The 17754-nt window shown below is 34.4% G+C and overlaps 1 protein-coding gene across 1 annotated transcript in view; it reads left to right on the top strand.

The window, feature by feature from the left end:
- The window catches only part of LOC142341328 (small G protein signaling modulator 2-like), a 318101-nt gene extending 302168 nt beyond the window's left edge, over positions 1 to 15933 (top strand). The window contains exons 16-18 of the mRNA XM_075392253.1: positions 5197 to 5310; positions 15117 to 15288; positions 15578 to 15933. Of these exons, the coding sequence (XP_075248368.1) occupies positions 5197 to 5310; positions 15117 to 15288; positions 15578 to 15666 (375 nt within the window). The 3' untranslated portion in view covers positions 15667 to 15933. The remainder of the gene's footprint in view (positions 1 to 5196; positions 5311 to 15116; positions 15289 to 15577) is intronic.
- Positions 15934 to 17754: the final 1821 nt, after the last annotated feature.

Genomic DNA, 17754 nt, shown 5'->3' with positions numbered 1-17754 from the left:
AATTATATGTCTATAGTTCATATATAAAAATGGAGGTGGATTTTGTATTTTTTATACTCATATTAATAGCATTAACTTGTTATCTAATGCATGATGATTTGCCAAGTAAATTAGAAGAAACTAGAAGAAAGCTTCGAAGGGTTTATGAACAAAAGTTTAGTTAGATTTGAATTTGAAAAATCACCATTGCATACTCTTGTTTTTGGTGCTAGTAACACAGGCAAGACTTATTTTGTTAAACAATACTTAAATTTGTATAGAGAAGACGAGGATGAACATAAAAAGAAAATAATCATTGTTTGTTAAAATGAGAGAGAGTGGATAAATCCAGAAACTGGAATGCCCTGTTGGATTTAATGTGTAGTATAGATATGAATACATCACAAAATATAGACCATTTTGATAATTGTCTAAATGTTTTTGATGATATGGGAAATAAGTTAAAAAGTCATAGGGCTGAATATTTTGCTGGTGGGAGACATGATGATATTCAAATGATTGAAAGATGATACTTTTATTAGTTTTGATCAAAATAGAACAACTATATATGACTCACGAGTTGGTCTCATGGACCTTGAGGCCCTTAGTTTAAAAGATGAACTAGATAATGATGAGATAAATAAATTGATAGATTATATTAAACCGCTAATGAATAGTGCTACAAATAGAAATACTATTAATTAAGATAACTATATATTCTACTTTAATAAACTTCTTACTTCAAGAGTTATTAAGATTCAGAATGATGTTCTAACAAAAGAAAAGGTTTTTGCAAAAGAGACATGCAGCATCGGCTATAAGTATACTCTTGTGGATATATAGTTATATAAAATCCGACCCGGAAGTAAAAACTGCGGCGCGAGTGGCAATATAAACATGCCATTTTATAAATAGAACGGGCTCATTAATCAACTCTGCTTGGGGAGAAGAAGAGACTTCGACTATGGCAAAAGGGTCTACGACCCTGGTCTCCCAGCATGGACGAAGTCCAATAAAAACAAATTTAGAGTATGAGCATGAATATTACAGGTCTTCGACTATGGGACTTCGTTCATGCTACACTGTACCATGGAATATACAAGAAGAATATTTTGATGAAGAGACTGAAGCTTTAAGCAATAAGGGGACAAAAGGTTTAAATGAACTATATAAAAATAATCAAAAATTTAAAGATGAGATTATAAATTTTGTTGAAGATAAAGCTGAATTAGATAGAGAAAAGATTTTATGTAAAAGATTTAAGTATAATGCTCTTAATAAGTTGGGTATGGAAACTCGGGCCAAATTTGCGTTCTCTAAAAATTATACTGAAGATTTAATTGAAATTAAAGGGCGTCATTTTATACATCATATTGACTAAGTCTATGACTAAGTCTATATTTCATAACGACTAAGTCTGACTAAGTCTATATTTCATAATGACTAAGTCTATGACTAAGTCTATGTTTCATATTGACTAAGTCTATGACTAAGTCTATCTTTCATAATGACTAAGTCTATGACTAAGTCTATATTTCACAATGACTAAGTCTATGACTCAGTCTATATTTCATAATGACTAAGTCTATATTTCATAATGAATAAGTCCATGATTAAATCTATATTTCATATTGACCCAGTCTATATTTCATAATGACTAAGTCTGTATTTCATAATGACTAAGTCTATGCAAATAGAATATGCTTAGTTACAAATAAATAAAATATGATTAGTTATGAATAAATAAAATATGACTAGTTATAAATAAATAAAATATGAAATTTTGATTCCTTATAAATAATGAGTATAGATTGTTTAGATTGTAATTATAATTGTGGAACCCCACATATTTTACTTTTTCATTATAGAATGGAACATAAAGTTAAAGTTAGTAAGTGTGCATATGGAATTGAATCAATAGGTGGTAATTGTGTGAGTGAAATGGTTTAAAAGATAAGGGGTATTACTCCAAAATGTTCTAACTATGAATCTAACTCTGACTCTAACTCTACCTCTACTTCTAACTCTACTTTTAACTCTGACTCTAGCTCTGGCTCTAGCTCTAATCCCAATGGGGAAACACGGGCGAAGCCCCATCCTAATCCTAATCCTAATTGAGAAGGGCTTCTGGCCTTGGTACCCCAACATCTAATCGTAATCCTAATCCAAATGTTAAACCAAATGTTAATAAAACTTTAACTGGAAATTGTAATAGATGTAATTCCTTACTCTGCGAAGCAGCTGCACTGATGGAAGATCTGTTAGTACTCAAGACTGAGAATCTTGTTCATGTAGATATTATACTTTTGTATTTTTTCTTATTAGCAATGGTATAAATATAGACAAAGTAAACGAGAATATAAATTTATTAAAGAGGATAGATAATTTTAAATAAGTGAATAAATAATAAATAATATAAATAACATAAAAAAGTATATTAAATAAAATTATAAATAATAAATAAATAAATAAATAATATAAATAATAGTCTAAATAATTAACTTCAATAATAGTATAAATAAATAATTAAATAAATAAATAATTAATATGACTATGGCTATGACTATGACTAAGTTTAAGTATAAGTCTATGACTATTACTATGGCTAAGACTATCACTATAACTTTGACTGTGAATATGACTAAGTATAAGTATAAGTCTATGACTATGACTAAGTATAAGTATAATTCTATGACTATGGCTATGACTACGACTTTAACTAAGTCTAATTATAAGTCTATGACTAAGTCTATAAGTCTAAGCCTATAAACATATAAGTCTATAAGTCTAATTCTAATGATAATTCTATGACTGAGTCTAAGTCTAATTATAAGTCTAAGTCTAAGTCCAAGTCTAAATCTAATTATAAGTCTAAGTCTAAGTCCAATTATAAGTCTAAGTCTAATTATAAGTCTAAGTCTAAGTCTAATTATAAGTCTGAGTCTATGACTAAGTCTAAGTCTATGACTAAGTCTAAGTCTATGACTAAGTCTAAGTCTAAGGGGATTCCCTCTTAAGAGTAATTTCGCTATTAAAAAGAGTGATTTCACTCTTATTTTTGTAATGAGTAAAATTTTATTAATTTTTTAGAAGTTTAGAGTTAAGCTGGTTTTGCTCAGATTATCCATGAAGTGGCTTCATCAATTTTCGCAAGTTACACTGAAACAAAAAACACTAATCACTGTGTTTCCTTCGATCTCAGTGTTGTTTTTTGACTGTATACCCATCACAATGTGTCCCATATACAGTCTCACTGCAGGGATCATCCTTTTTAAGAACTGTTACCGGTTTTTTTATCTCACTTAGTTTTTTAGTAATTCAGCAAATCGGGGACGTTCACTGGAGTCAGTGAGGAAAGAACCCCAAACCTTCCGTTTGCTAAAGCATTGATAAAGCAACCTAACTAGAATCGATGATTTAACCACTACACCAAGTGAGACAGAATGTTTTAGTTTTAGATTGGTTAAATATTGATAAGGGGAATATATGAAAATTTTTATTATTTAATATTTTCAATTTTTGTTCAAGTTCTCTTTTTATGTTCAAGCTTTTTTTGCAAGTTGGTTTACCTGCTTTTTACACGGTCTCTCTAGTTACACTAGTACTGGGATGCGTTCACTGGAGTCAGCGAGGATAGAATCCGAACTTTCCGTCTGATAATGGATAATTACCAGCTTAACTCTGTACTAGTGGATTGCACTAAGTGAGACAGGAAATGATAGATTTTGAGGGAATATAAAGGGAGATATAGTGGATATACACGTTCAACCAAGCACGAATACAATTTAGTGTTGAGTGGTTGGTTGGATAGAACCTTTTTCCCACTACTAACCGTTCATCAATCGTTCCTTTTAACCTAAATACTTGCCCTGCTCTTGGCTCAATTGTTTCTTAGTACCTATACCTAAGTTGCTCTCAATCCAATTTTGAACTCACAGAAACTCAATCCTTCTGTCTGTGCGCACGCTACCGTCAAAATTGGCACCAAGATGTGAGATTTGTTGGTCTATATGAATGTTTGCCTCGTAAGCGTTTTTTATGGCTTTCAATTGCTCTCAAACGAAGTTGGTGACAATTATATTAGTCCTGTTGGTCTTTTTTATACGATTTATTGTACTACAAACTATGATTTTTGTTACGACCATATGACGTCACAGCCACTTTTTGTTCATTCGTTCATGCAATTTCAACTGAATTGCATGTGTGACGTCATTTTCGCTCTTAGTGGAGCGAGTTTTTTTGTTCATGCGCGTGATTAAATTTTTGGTCACACTTGACTTACCTCACTCTCAAAAATGACTTCCTTTATTTGAAATTGACTTTTATTTACTTTAATTCAAATAGATAAGGTCAAATGGGCGTGTATCACTCTAATTGAAGGTTATTTGAGATCAGCTAATAGAGGCAGCAATAACTTATACAGATTTTTAATCAAAATATAACAGATCAGCCTTCAATGAAAAGACGAATTTTTTTGGTCTGTCTTTTTTACTGTTTTTTTAGACTGCCGGTCTACAAATCTATTGCGGCTATTTTCTGGCAATCTGCCTGCTATGTTCAATAATTATGGAGTGAATTTGAAACGGACATTTACCGTCGTATTTTCTAATTAATCCAAATAATATTTTTAGTAGAAAGATTAGTCCTAAGTTATGGCGCGCATGCCGCGATCGTTTTAACACTTCATCTCGATGCGAGCAGTTCGCCCGACTCCAGCTTTGTTAACACTCAGACTTGTGTGGCTTGTTTGAGCACTTCAAAAGTGTTTGAAGGAAAACTCATGACGCAGAGTATGAGAGTAATTAACTTTTGTGGGGCCCAAAATTCAATTAGTTGATTTGAAAGACGGTTGGAGGCGCCATTGGTTCTAATTCAATTGCGGCACCAGTTTTTTATCCTCAGGCACAAAGACACTTGATTTGAAATTTCACTTTTATGATGCGTGTAATTTACGCATGGATTACACGCATAACATGTTGGTGAATACTGAAAGCTGTTGCAGGAATGAGGAGAAATGCAAAGGGACTTAAGAATAGCAAGCAAGGGGTTTTCTAATTTAACAGTTATAGTTGTGAAGCTGCATTACGATACAGGCAGCTGTATGTAGAATAGAGAAGATGCATAATTTGCTGATTTTTAATTGCTGCAGACAATGCTCACAGAAGTTATCTTAGCCAATGCAAGATTTTGTCGGGTGAAACACTGTTATGTGTTCAGATCCTGGATCCTGGACTGTTTGAGCACATGCAGCAACATGGAGACTACACTCACTTCTACTTCTGCTACAGGTGGTTTCTACTCGACTTCAAGAGGGAACTCAAATACAATGAAGTAAGAGACTTGCACGCAAGTGCCCCCCTATACATGGTAACAAGCAACTGGACGCAATATGAAAGAAAAACTACAACCATTGATAAATCTTTTTAAACTCTTTACTAAAAATTGTTCAACCAAAAGATTGTAGCTGAATTTTTGTTTGATTGATTGTATTCTAGAATCTTCTATTACTTTTTAGTAGCCGCTGTGAGCCTCAAAGGCTATTAAACTCGTTAAGAAAAGTAAAAGTTCAAATAGCAAAATTACAAGAATTTGAATTATATTGAGGCGCTGTCTTTTTTATGACTCGAAGAGGAGTTTTACAAAATTTGTTTTTTAATCACTTTTATTGGAGTGAATTTTGAAGCAGGAAATGAAACAAGTAAAAAATTTTGGAGTAATTTGGGTGCTAAACAAAATTAAAGAGTGGAGAGAAAAAAGTGGTTTTTTATAGCTGCGAATTTGTAAACTGAGTGGAGCTATATTGTGGTGTCCTTGGTTTTTTACAATTCAAAGAATTTGAATTGTATTGGCGCGCTGTCTTTTTTAAGATCTGTTCACACATTTTCATGATTTTTGAAGTCAAATAAGTCAAATTGGAGTAGTGATTGAGGTCATGCCGAAACAGGAAGTAGAGCGAAAAAGCGAGTGGTTTTGTGGCGTGAATTTTTTCACTCGAATTTTAAAGTAGAGTGAGAAAAATTCGCTTTCTCGCTAGTGGTTTTGTGTTCACATGCGGCAATTTAACTTTAATTTTTACTGTTTTTTCGATTTTTTTGTATCGGATTTTTTTTCCTAAATGGTTTTTGCAATCCATTCCTAGTTTTTTGTTTGAACCAAATTTCTCTTTCTCGCTAGTGGTTTTTTGTTCACATGCGGCATTTTTACATTGCCTTTCAGTTTTTAATTTCTTTTGTCTGATTTGTTTGTAAACGGTTTTCCCAATTCATTCATAGTCCGTTCTAGGTCAAGTTTTTGTTTATTCAATAAAAATTCTTTGAATTGTACGTCAGGACTTGTCCTGCTATGTTTGTTTTTACTATTGGGGCGCTGTCTTTTTTTTTGAGATCTGTTCACACATTTTCATGATTTTTGAAGTCAAATTGGAGTAGTGATTTTGGTCACGCCGAAACAGGAAGTGGAGCGAAAAAGCGAGTGGTTTTGCGGCGTGAAATTTTTTCGCTCTAAATTTTAAGTAGAGTGAGAAAAAGGTGTTTGAACAAAAATTCGCTTTCTCGCTAGTGGTTTTTTGTTTAATTCGAATTAAAAAGAACTCATATGTGTAATAAAGGTCCCTAATGAAAGGGCTTCTGTGCAATGGTTTTTAACAAGCTTTATTAATAGCCGCCCTCATCTTCTCAGCCGGCTATTATAGCGCTCCTTTTTTTACTTCGTCGAATAAAAAAATGTTTCGCTTTACCTCATTTTGCCGCCTTTTCAACATTTTGCGTGAAATCTTTTTGACTTCTCTAGGCTAGTTTCTCTCTTCTCTCATTCTGTTAAAAGTCATTTTGAACATCAGGTGCTCAGCAAAGCAATTCAAAATGAACAGAGTTAGTACAAAAATGGATGTCAGAAATAGAAACGGGATAAACCCATAAAGCCCAATTTTAGATGCCCGCTATTTGAACGTCGTTCAAATAAGTCTTATTTATTATCTCTAATGCTTATTGTTATTGATAGTAGCCCCTGTAGGCTCTCTCTAAGAAACAGAAGTATGTTCAACTACGAACTGCCATCAATAAATGGGACTTAAAAAATGTTTTTGTACAAAAATCTTTTTTTTTTCAATGTCTTCTATTCTTTCAATCCCAATAATGCTTATTGGAATCAACGGCGGCTATTTTCCGGCAATCTGCTGGGTATGTTTAATTTATCGCAGAATGTTTTTTACATAGGTTTTTGAGCAGCGTCAATATCTTTTTCAACTTATATCTGTATCTGTTTCCATCTCTATTATATGGCACGCCAGTCTATTATTTGGCAGCTTTTCCGGCAATCTGCGGGCTATGTTTGTTCGTACCACTGTTTTATAGGAAGGGAGAAATTGGAATGTGAAGAAATTCTCTACGTGAGCAAGGTTTAGCTAACGTTTTTGTTCAATTTTGCTTATATAGTGTTTATCATGGGCTTTGTTAACTGTCTTATTTTGATGCTCTGGCAACAATTTCAATTTTCAATACACTATGTTGTGCTATGTTTTCTACAATCTAATGTACTTGGATTGTATTGGTGTGCTGTCTCTTTTTTAAGATGTGTTAACTTTTTTCGGCTTTTTCACGTCAGTGAGAAGTCAAATAAGAGTGATGGTTTTAATAATGCTGCACTATTGAAGCGTGCTATATATGTTTGAGGCATGAGCTTTTCAAACTACCTTTAAATTATAGTGAGAAATTGGTGTTTGATTAATTGCTCTCAAACAAAATTTGTAGCAATTATATTGGTCCTGTCGGTTTTTTTTATGCGATATTTTGCTTGACCGATTTTTCGTCTCAGGCTTTTGACTTTTCGTCTTCAAAAACGGGATAAATAGGTAGAGCCAGCGGGAATTAAGTGCTCTTAGAGCATTTCAGCTCTGTTTCAGCTCAAACTGTTTTGGAGACTTATACTTATGATGTGAAGGGGGTTCTTAGAGGTTGAAGGAAGACACCCCCCACTGTTGCCCCCCAAATATTGCCCCCCCACCGCGATGCTGCCCCGCACCCCACTGTTGCCTACTCCTCGCTCCCCATAAGCACCCCGGTGTCCCCCCCCCCCCACCCCGTGGCGACTGATGAACAACCGATCGCTATAAACACGCAATTTTATACTAATGTTCACAATTTTTTCAAGCTTTGAAATTTTTTGTCAGTTTTTGAGTTCTTTCAGCCCTAGGTGTAAAGGAACCTACTCTAGGGTTTTACAATAGGTTACTGCATAGTTTCTAGTGGTTGTGGAATGGTTTCAACTTTTTAACACCTCGAATTTTACCATTTTTTTTTGACAAAATGTGAAATTTCAAAATTTTGACAATTTTTTTTCCTTATTCAAGTCTTTGCAGACACAGGGGCCAGAAAACTTCCTTAGGGTTTCTGGAGTTTACTGGAAAATTTTTATTGGCAACGAAATAGTTTTCAACTTTTTAATATAACAAATTTCAGCAATTTTTTGATGAAAAAGTTTTTTTGAAAAATTTTATCGTTTGTTAGGTGTCCGTAGCCCCAAGAGCCAACAAAACTCCTTTAGGGTGTGATAGTAGGTGATTTTGTAGTTTCTAGATGTAATGTAATGTTTTCAAGATTTTACCAATACAAGTTTAGCATTTTTGGACAAATTTTGCAATTTTCAATTTTTCGACATTTATTTTTTTTTCAGGTCTTTCTAGTCACAGTGGCCAGAAAAACCTCCTTAAGGGTTTAAAATTAATTAACTGAAAATTTTTGTGGAACAGGAAATAGTTTTCAAATTTTTAATATAACAAGTTTTTTGCAATTTTTTGATAAGTTGGTATTTGTTTAAAGTTTTTTGAAAATTTTTGTCTTTTCTTAGGTGTATCTAGCCTCAAGAGCCAACAAACCTCCTTTATAGTTTGATTATAGGTTAATTATAGGTTACTACATAGCTTCTAGATGCAATGGAATGTTTTTTATAGCTGCGAAGCTGTAAGCTGAGCGAAGCTATATTGCGGTGCTCTTGGTTTTTTTTTGTTTCGTCGTCTGACGCTCTTCTTCGTTTTACAATTGTTCACACAGCAAAGCTGAAGAAGTCAATTTTTCCGCATGACTTCTTCCTCTCACTAACAGCGTTTGCGCGCGTGACGTCATTTCTCAATCTCTCTAGAAAAAGTATTTAAGGCATTTGCGTGATTAGATTTTGTTATTACGTGACTTACCTCACTCAATAAAATGACTTTTGCACTTTAAAACTTAAGTTTAAATTGAATTAATTTAAGTTCAAAGGAACTCATATATGCAGTGAAAGTCCCTAATAAAAGGCTTCTACGGAATAAATTTTAACAAGCTTATTAATTTATCGCTGAAGGTTTTTTACCTAGATTTTTGAGCGGCGTCGATTTTTTTTTCATTTTAGATGTTTCTGTTTCTATCTCTATCATACGACACGCAAGTCTATTCTTTCGCAGCTACTCCGGCAAACTGCCGGCTATGTTCAGAAATTTAATAACAGCAGTTTTTAAAAATGTTTGCAATTTTTCAAGTTTTTTGAATCTTTTTGAATGTTTTATCATTTTGTTACCGGGGTCTTAGAAACCTCCTCAAAGGTTTGATGATAAGCTGTTGCATAGTTTCTAGAATTAATGGTATGGCTATCAATATTTTAATGACACCAGTTTTAGCAATTTTTTGATAAATTTTAATTCAAATTTTTGGAAAATTATTGTTCCAAGATTTTGAATCTTTGAGCCAGTGAAACTATTTCAAGCTTGAAATATGAAAAATGGATAGTCTCTTGAGACAATGAAATGTTTATGGAGATTTTAATATCTTGAATTTTAGCAAAATTTTGTTAAAATTTGCGACTGTTTTCAAAATTTTTGAATATTTTTGTCCTTTTCTGAGTTTAACGATCATTACTGGCCAACGAAGCTTTTCAAGTCTTGCAGATGGGTTACCTGACATAACTCCAGAGACAAAAAATAGTTTTGAAGGTTTCACTGCGAAATCGGGAAGCTTTTCTTTTAAATTTTGCATTATTCAAGTTTTCAAAATATCAGATTTTGTTCGATTTATTTACTAACAAGACTAGAAAACTAAAAGTAGCTGATTCGAATCAAGCTCAAGCCAGCCTCACTAAACCGTGGCTAGCTACTGACGAAGCGAACCGCTCGCCGGTCATTTGAGAGCAGTTCGCCCGACGTTAGTCGGTTGTGTTTTAATTTTGTGAGGGAATTAGGGATTTTTTTACGTGACTTCGAGTTCGTTTAATTTTTTAATATGTTTTCTTATTGTGCGCTTTTGCTTGAAGTTATCAAAAGGTAGTAAATCTTGTTAGAACTTCGACACAGTTAGATTTCATTAGATATTAATGAATATTTTATTTGTGTACCGTTTTTTCATCATTTCTGTTTTCTCTTAGTATCAGCTCTTAGTGATTGTTAATGAGGCATAAATGAACATTTTTAATAATTCGAGCTACCAGCTACTGATTTTAATGAGTTTGACTCTACTTCTCAAAAGTGTTCAGTGATTTTTCGAATTTTGCAGCTATTTGTTGTACCTTTTGCTGTCATATCGTTCAATCTCATTGTGGACAGTTCTCATAGGGTTCTAATTGGGGTTATATTAATCGACTTATTTTTTGTGGGTTATTTTAATCGACTTAGCTGTTTCTGTTCAAGTGTAACGCTTTCTTCGACTTTGACAATAATTGTTTTCAAGAAGTTTTCGCATTTTTGTGTTCTGCAAGTTTTTATTGGCCACTTTGCTGACTTCTCTTAGTCTCGTTAATGACAGGTCTCATGGCTGCTAATGACGATAAAAATTAATTGAAATGAATGTTTCTGACCGTAGCTATTGTTTTCTGTGATGTTACATTGTTTCCGAAAAGTTTTAGCGTGATTTTGATTTTTTTTACAAATAACGGAATTTGATTCTTTAGTGTTGACTGTTTCGTTTTTCTCAAGGTCTCGCCGCTTTGTCTGAAAAATAAGAGTTCTCTTAGGCTTTTTTTGGTTTACTTTGGGTTAAATTATTAGCTCCAACTTTATCTAATATTTGCATTGACTGAGATACCGTATTGTTTTCGAAATAATCTTGTTACTTTGTGAATCTTGACCTCTTTTGTAGTTATGCATAGCTTCTAGATGCAATGGAATGTTTTTTATAGCTGCGAGGCGGTAAGCTGAGCGAAGCTATATTGCGGTGCTCTTGGTTTTTTTTGTTTCGTCGTGTGACGCTCTTCTTCGTTTTACAATTGTTCACACAGCAAAGCTGAAGAAGTCAATTTTTCCGAATGACTTCTTCCTCTCACTAACGGCGTTTGCGCGCGTGACGTCATTTCTCAATCTCTCTAGAAAAAGTATTTAAGGCATTTGCGTGATTAAATTTTGATATTACGTGACTTACCTCACTCAATAAAATGACTTTTGCACTTTAAAACTTAAGTTTAAATTGAATTAATTTAAGTTCAGAGGAACTCATATATGCAGCGAAAGTCCCTAATAAAAGGCTTCTAAGGAATAAATTTTAACAAGCTATATTAATTTATCGCTGAAGGTTTTTACCTAGATTTTTGAGCGGCGTCGATTTTTTTTCAATTTATATCTGTTTCTGTTTCTATCTCTATCATACGACACGCAAGTCTATGCTTTCGCAGCTATTCCGGCAAACTGCCGGCTATGTTCAGAAATTTAATAACAGCAGTTTTTAAAAATGTTTGCAATTTTTCAAGTTTTTTGAATCTTTTTGAATGTTTTATCATTTTTCTGTTACCGGGGTCTTAGAAACCTCCTCAAAGGTTTGATGATAAGCTGTTGCATAGTTTCTAGAATTAATGGTATGGCTATCAATATTTTAATGACACCAGTTTTAGCAATTTTTTGATAAATTTTAATTCAATTTTTCGGAAAATTATTGTTCCAAGATTATGAATTTTTGAGCCAGTGAAACTATTTCAAGCTTGAAATATGAAAAATGGATAGTCTCTTGAGACAATGAAATATTTATGGAGATTTTAATATCTTGAATTTTAGCAAAATTTTGTTAAAATTTGCGACTGTTTTCAAAATTTTTGAATATTTTTGTCCTTTTCCGAGTTTAACGATCATTACTGGCCAACGAAGCTTTTCAAGTCTTGCAGATGGGTTACCTGACATAACTCCAGAGACAAAAAATAGTTTTGAAGGTTTCACTGCGAAATCGGGAAGCTTTTCTTTTAAATTTTGCAATATTCAAGTTTTCAAAATATCAGATTTTGTTCAATTTATTTACTAACAAGGCTAGAAAAGTAAAAGTAGCTGACTCGAATCAAGCTCAAGCCAGCCTCACTAAACCGTGACTAGCTACTGACAAAGCCAACCGCTCGCCGGTCATTTGAGAGCAATTCGCCCGACGTTAGTCGGTTATGTTTTAATTTTGTGAGGGAATTAGGGATTTTTTTCACGTGACTTCGAGTTCGTTTAATTTTTTAATATGTTTTCTAATTGTGCGCTTTGGCTTGAAGTTATCAAAAGGTAGTAAATCTTGTTAGAACTTCGACACAGTTAGTTTTCATTAGATATTAATGAATATTTTATTTGTGTACCGTTTTTTCATCATTTCTGTTGTCTTCTCTTAGTATCAGCTCTTAGTGATTGTTAATGAGGCATAAATGAACATTTTTAATAATTCGAGCTACCAGCTACTGATTTTAATGAGTTTGACTCTACTTCTCAAAAGTGTTCAGTGATTTTTCGAATTTTGCAGCTATTTGTTGTACCTTTTGCTGTCTTATCGTTCAATCTCATTGAGGACAGTTCTCATAGGGTTCTAATTGGGGTTATATTAATCGACTTATTTTTTGTGGGTTATTTTAATCGACTTAGCTGTTTCTGTTCAAGTGTAACGCTTTCTTCGACTTTGACAATAATTGTTTTCAAGAAGTTTTCGCATTTTTGTGTTCTGCAAGTTTTTATTGGCCACTTTGCTGACTTCTCTTAGTCTCGTTAATGACAGGTCTCATGGCTGCTAATGACGATAAAAATTAATTGAAATGAATGTTTCTGACCGTAGCTATTGTTTTCTGTGATTTTACATTGTTTCCGAAAAGTTTTAGCGTGATTTTGATTTTTTTTACAAATAACGGAATTTGATTCTTTAGTGTTGACTGTTTTTTCGTTTTTCTCAAGGTCTCGCCGCTTTGTCTGAAAAATAAGAGTTCTCTTAGGCTTTTTTTGGTTTACTTTGGGTTAAAATATTAGCTCCAACTTTATCTAATATTTGCATTGACTGAGATACCGTATTGTTTTCGAAATAATCTTGTTACTTTGTGAATCTTGACCTCTTTTGTAGTTATGTTTTCTCTTTCTGCCATTAGAAATTAAAACTGCTTAAAGGTTTGGCATGACTTCTTAGGTCTGGTTTTACGCTGCTGTTAAGGATTTTGGCATGCAGTTGTGTTTTTCTTAATTTGCGACCAGACTTTCAAAAAAATTTTATTGCCGAAGTGAAATTTGCCATTTATTTGGTTTTGCTTGCTTTTGCTCTGCTTGTCATTAATTCCCACGGTTAATGTGAAAATATTAGTTTTGAGGTCATCAGCAATGCCACTTCTTTGGATTTTGATTCAGGACCTGTCATGCCATGTTTTTTAATTCACTTTACCTTTTGGTCACGTTTTTCGTTTTTACCTAAGTCACTTTTACGTTTGACTCCTGATTTACTTCAGTCTCTCACCCTCTCTGTTTGAGCTGAATGCGTTTTAAATCCTTTCACGCCTTGAATTTTGCATTGTGGATACTGTCAAGTTCAAAAACGTAGTCAAAAGAAACGGAATAAGCCGATGAGGCCCTGTCATAGTGCACAAGGTTATCGAAGATCTTTAAAGCGTTCGCTATCTGGCATAGGTATTAAGCTTAATATCCCTGTTTAGAAGCTGATTAATTGCTCTCAAACGAAATTTGTAGCAATTATATTGGTCCTGTTGGTCTTTTTTATGCGATTTTTCGCTTGACCGATTTTTAGTCGGACCCATTTGACTTTTGGTCCTTAAAAACGGGATAAAAAGGTAGAGCCCAGCGCACATTAAATGCTCTTAGAGCCTTTCAGCTCCCTTGTCTCCAAGTATGCAATTCACAGAAACTGTTTTAGAGACTTATACTTATGGTGTGAAGGGCGGTTTTTAGAGATTGAAACCCCCCCCCATCGGCCCCCTGTCACTTCACCCCCAATCCCCACCCCTGCACATCGTTCAAGCCGTAAGGCCCCAACCCCTCCACCAACTTCACCCCCCAATCCCCACCCCTGCACATCGTTGAGGCCGTAAGGGCCCAACCCCTGCCCCCACTGTTGGGGGTAGGGGTTGGGCCCTTACGGCCTGAACGATGTGCAGGGGTGGGGATTGGGGGTGAAGTGACAGTACTGAGGGGGTGAAGTGACAATACTCCCTCCCCCCCACTGTACTCCGTTTAGACTTACTTTCCTTTGACCTAATTTTTTGATGGGCTGTTAATTAAAGCGTTGAGGTGTGCATTAGACAGAAAATGCATAAACTATCAAAGCTGTGATTTGATGTTTAATTGCTCTCAAACGAAGTTTGTAGCAACTATAATAGTCCTGGTGGTAATTTTGTATGGGTTTTTAAATTTTTTATTGTTCTAATATTTTTTGTCCGACTATTTGACTCAAAGTGTGGATATAAGGTAAAGCCTGGAGGGCATTAAGTCCATGAGCTGTTATCTTAGAGCCTTCCGTTTTACTATTCTCTACCCAGGCAAATCACCGAAACTGTTGAAGAGACATAAGTTCATTGTGTGAATGGTGGTTTGTAAGAGTTCGACCTCAATTCACGCGTAACCCCGCACGCTTGTGAGCCCCCCCTTTAATTCCCTTTGATATTTTGGTCTAACAATCCGATAGCAAATTAGCTGTTGATATTGCCATCATATTTTTATCCTACTTAAGGGAAAAAGCTAAATTGAACTATTAATTATCTCACTGAGGCATGATACTGCTAGGCAGTCTTTATCATAATTTTAACTACGCATAGGCATAATTTTAACTACGCAGATACTGTATAGGCATCTGTGAAAGTAGTTCAACAATGAGTTGAACAGTGTGGTATGTTTATATCGGTTAATTGAGAAGATTTCAATTTTGATGATAGTTTGTGTGAGTGTGTGTACACAGGTGTTTTGGCTGTGGGAGACAATTTGGGCTGCCTCTAGACTGGATGAGAGCCACTCATTTGGAGGCACTCAGCACTTTGTCCTGTTTGTGGCATTAGCTCTCCTCAAAATGTACAGGAAGATCATTATCAACTACAAGATGGACTTCACAGACATCATCAAGTTCTTCAACGGTATGTCTAACTAGTCGCCAAAAAAATCTCGCAAACAGGCGGTCTTGCGTAGACTTACGCTCAATGATTACAATGATTCAAATTGCTGGTAAGATTGTTTTTTAATCATTTTTTTACTCCTCTCCTTCGCATTTCGCCATCTTGCTCGTAAATCATGCATTAGTAGAAAACAATTTGAATGTTAAAATAGCACATATTCCAAATAATATGACCAAATGAAGAGGGCAATGAGGCGAAAAGATGCCTTTTTCACGAAATAACTTGTATGATATTTGATTTTGTGTTCTAGAAATGGCCGAGTGTCACAAAGTGGATGACTTTCTCCTAATTGCACGCGACCTAGTCATGCAGCTGCACACCATGTTGGAGAGCAAATAGTCCAATTGAATGAATGAGCAATTAGCCATCATAATAATTAATTCTCATGCTCATATCCGTACACCTTTACCAACAAGCTATTATAATAAATGTGAACTATATTTCTTGGCTGTATTACTGAATTTGATTGGAATTTCCCAAAAAATGATAATGTAAATATATGAATTAATAGTAGATTAGAGAATGCGATTTATTGTTGAATTGTTATTGGGTATTAGTGAAAGGAAATGGTTATGTGAAAATATAATTTAATTGTTGTTTTTCTTGTCTTATGGATACTGAGCTTCCAGACAAAGTCATCACCGTTGTATTAACGAGTGAATTTAATTTGGCTTACCATGATTATCCATCTCATGTGTGAAGCCCACATTGGCCTCGAGAATCAAAACAGTTTCCTTTAATCGGTTTTAAACGTAGCTATTATTAGACTCTCCATCCTAAGGGATAGTTCAATGACCTTTTCTTTACGCCTTGACGAGTTGACTAATTTTAGCATGGCGTTGTTTACTCTGCTACTCTCCGTTACTGTGTTTTGGTTGAAAGTAATTCGAAAAAAAAAACGCGTTTTGCTATCGTTATGCCGTTGGTTCTCTCTTTTACGACTCGAAGAGGAGTTATGGTTATCTATTTTTTTCAGCTGATTGTTTTGGACTGATTAATAGCCACCCTCTGGCGCCTATTATAACGCTCCTAGTTTTTTACAATTCAAAGAAATTTAATTGCATTGGGGCGCTGTCTTTCTTACGACTCGGAGTTATGTTGATCTGGATTTTTAATAGACGCCGCCCGCCTCTCAACGGCTATAATTTAGCCTCTCTCCATTTTACAATCTAAGAATTCGATTATTTTGGTGCTCTGTCTTTTTGATAGCATATTTTCACACCTTTTCATGAACTTGAGCTTTCAAAACGTGATAAACAGTTAAAAATCAGGGGAATCAAGTTTCATTAGAGGCCCTTAGCCGCGCTTAGTTGTCCTCCAAGTGCCTAGAATGGTGAAGGTCCTGGGAAGGTGGTAATTCAATGTTAAATGTCATTTTTTGGAGTTTCAGCCCAAATTGTTGCAATTTTTTTGCGTTTTTTCTATTTTTAGACCATTTTAGGAGCTAAATATTTTGGTCCTCCAAACGTAAATAAGCAAATTTGTACTGATTTTTACATTTTTTAAAAGTTTTATTTAATAGTTCTTGTCATATTTTCAGCCCTAGGTGTCAAGGAACTTCCTCTAAGGTTTAGCAATAGTTTACAGTTTCTAGTGGTAATAGAATGGTTTTTATTACACAAAAATTAGCAATTGTTTAATAAAACTTGCAATTTTTTCTAGTTTTTAACCATTTTTGTCATTTTTCTATGGCACCAGAAACTATGTTGCATCATACTACCAAGCCCAATATGAGGTTCACTGGCCTCAGGGGAAAATACTAAATTTTCAGATATTTTCAAAACAAAATTGCAATATTTCTTAAATTGCTAAAAATATCTGAAAATTTAGTATTTGCCTCAGTGGCCAGGGAATCTCATTTTGGTCTTGCTAGTAGTATACTAAATGCACGTATTGTCACGGGGGGACGTCCCCCCGTGACGAATCGTGCCTAACGTTATGTCACGGGTGGGACGTCCCCACCCGTTACGAATCGTGCGGTACATTTTCTCGTATAATTCCTAGTTTTCATGGGAGTTTTAGCAGTGTGAAATTTATCATGCTATACATGGTTTAGTTTCAACCCTTATTTCATTTGAAGCATTGAAAATTCCCGTCCGTGATATAACCGCAATTCTCCTCTTTTATTAAATCCTGATGTTTAGAATCAATTACCCCCGAGCTCAGCTTAGTTTGACTACACAAAATGAAATGAGTGAACGAATTTGAATTCTTATCGGTGTATTTCATGGTTAACTTTCTCTTTTACTCTGTTTTATTACAGAAAAAGTTTCAGTATTTTTTTTCGAAAACAAGCAGTTTTGGCGAATAGTACAAAGGTTAGTACTCAATCAGAATCACTTTCATTTACTACCCACTTTCTTTTTCGTTTACTAGTTTGAATCAATTGTGGACTTTCAGTCCCAAATTTTTCCTCTTCTGAAATAA

Source organism: Convolutriloba macropyga, chromosome 6, assembly GCF_964194025.1.
Source record: "Convolutriloba macropyga chromosome 6, txConMacr16.3, whole genome shotgun sequence".
In the NCBI taxonomy this organism is placed as follows: Eukaryota; Metazoa; Xenacoelomorpha; order Acoela; family Convolutidae; genus Convolutriloba; species Convolutriloba macropyga.
The sequence above is the reverse complement of the archived record's forward strand: the minus strand, read 5'-3'. Positions and strand labels throughout refer to the sequence as shown.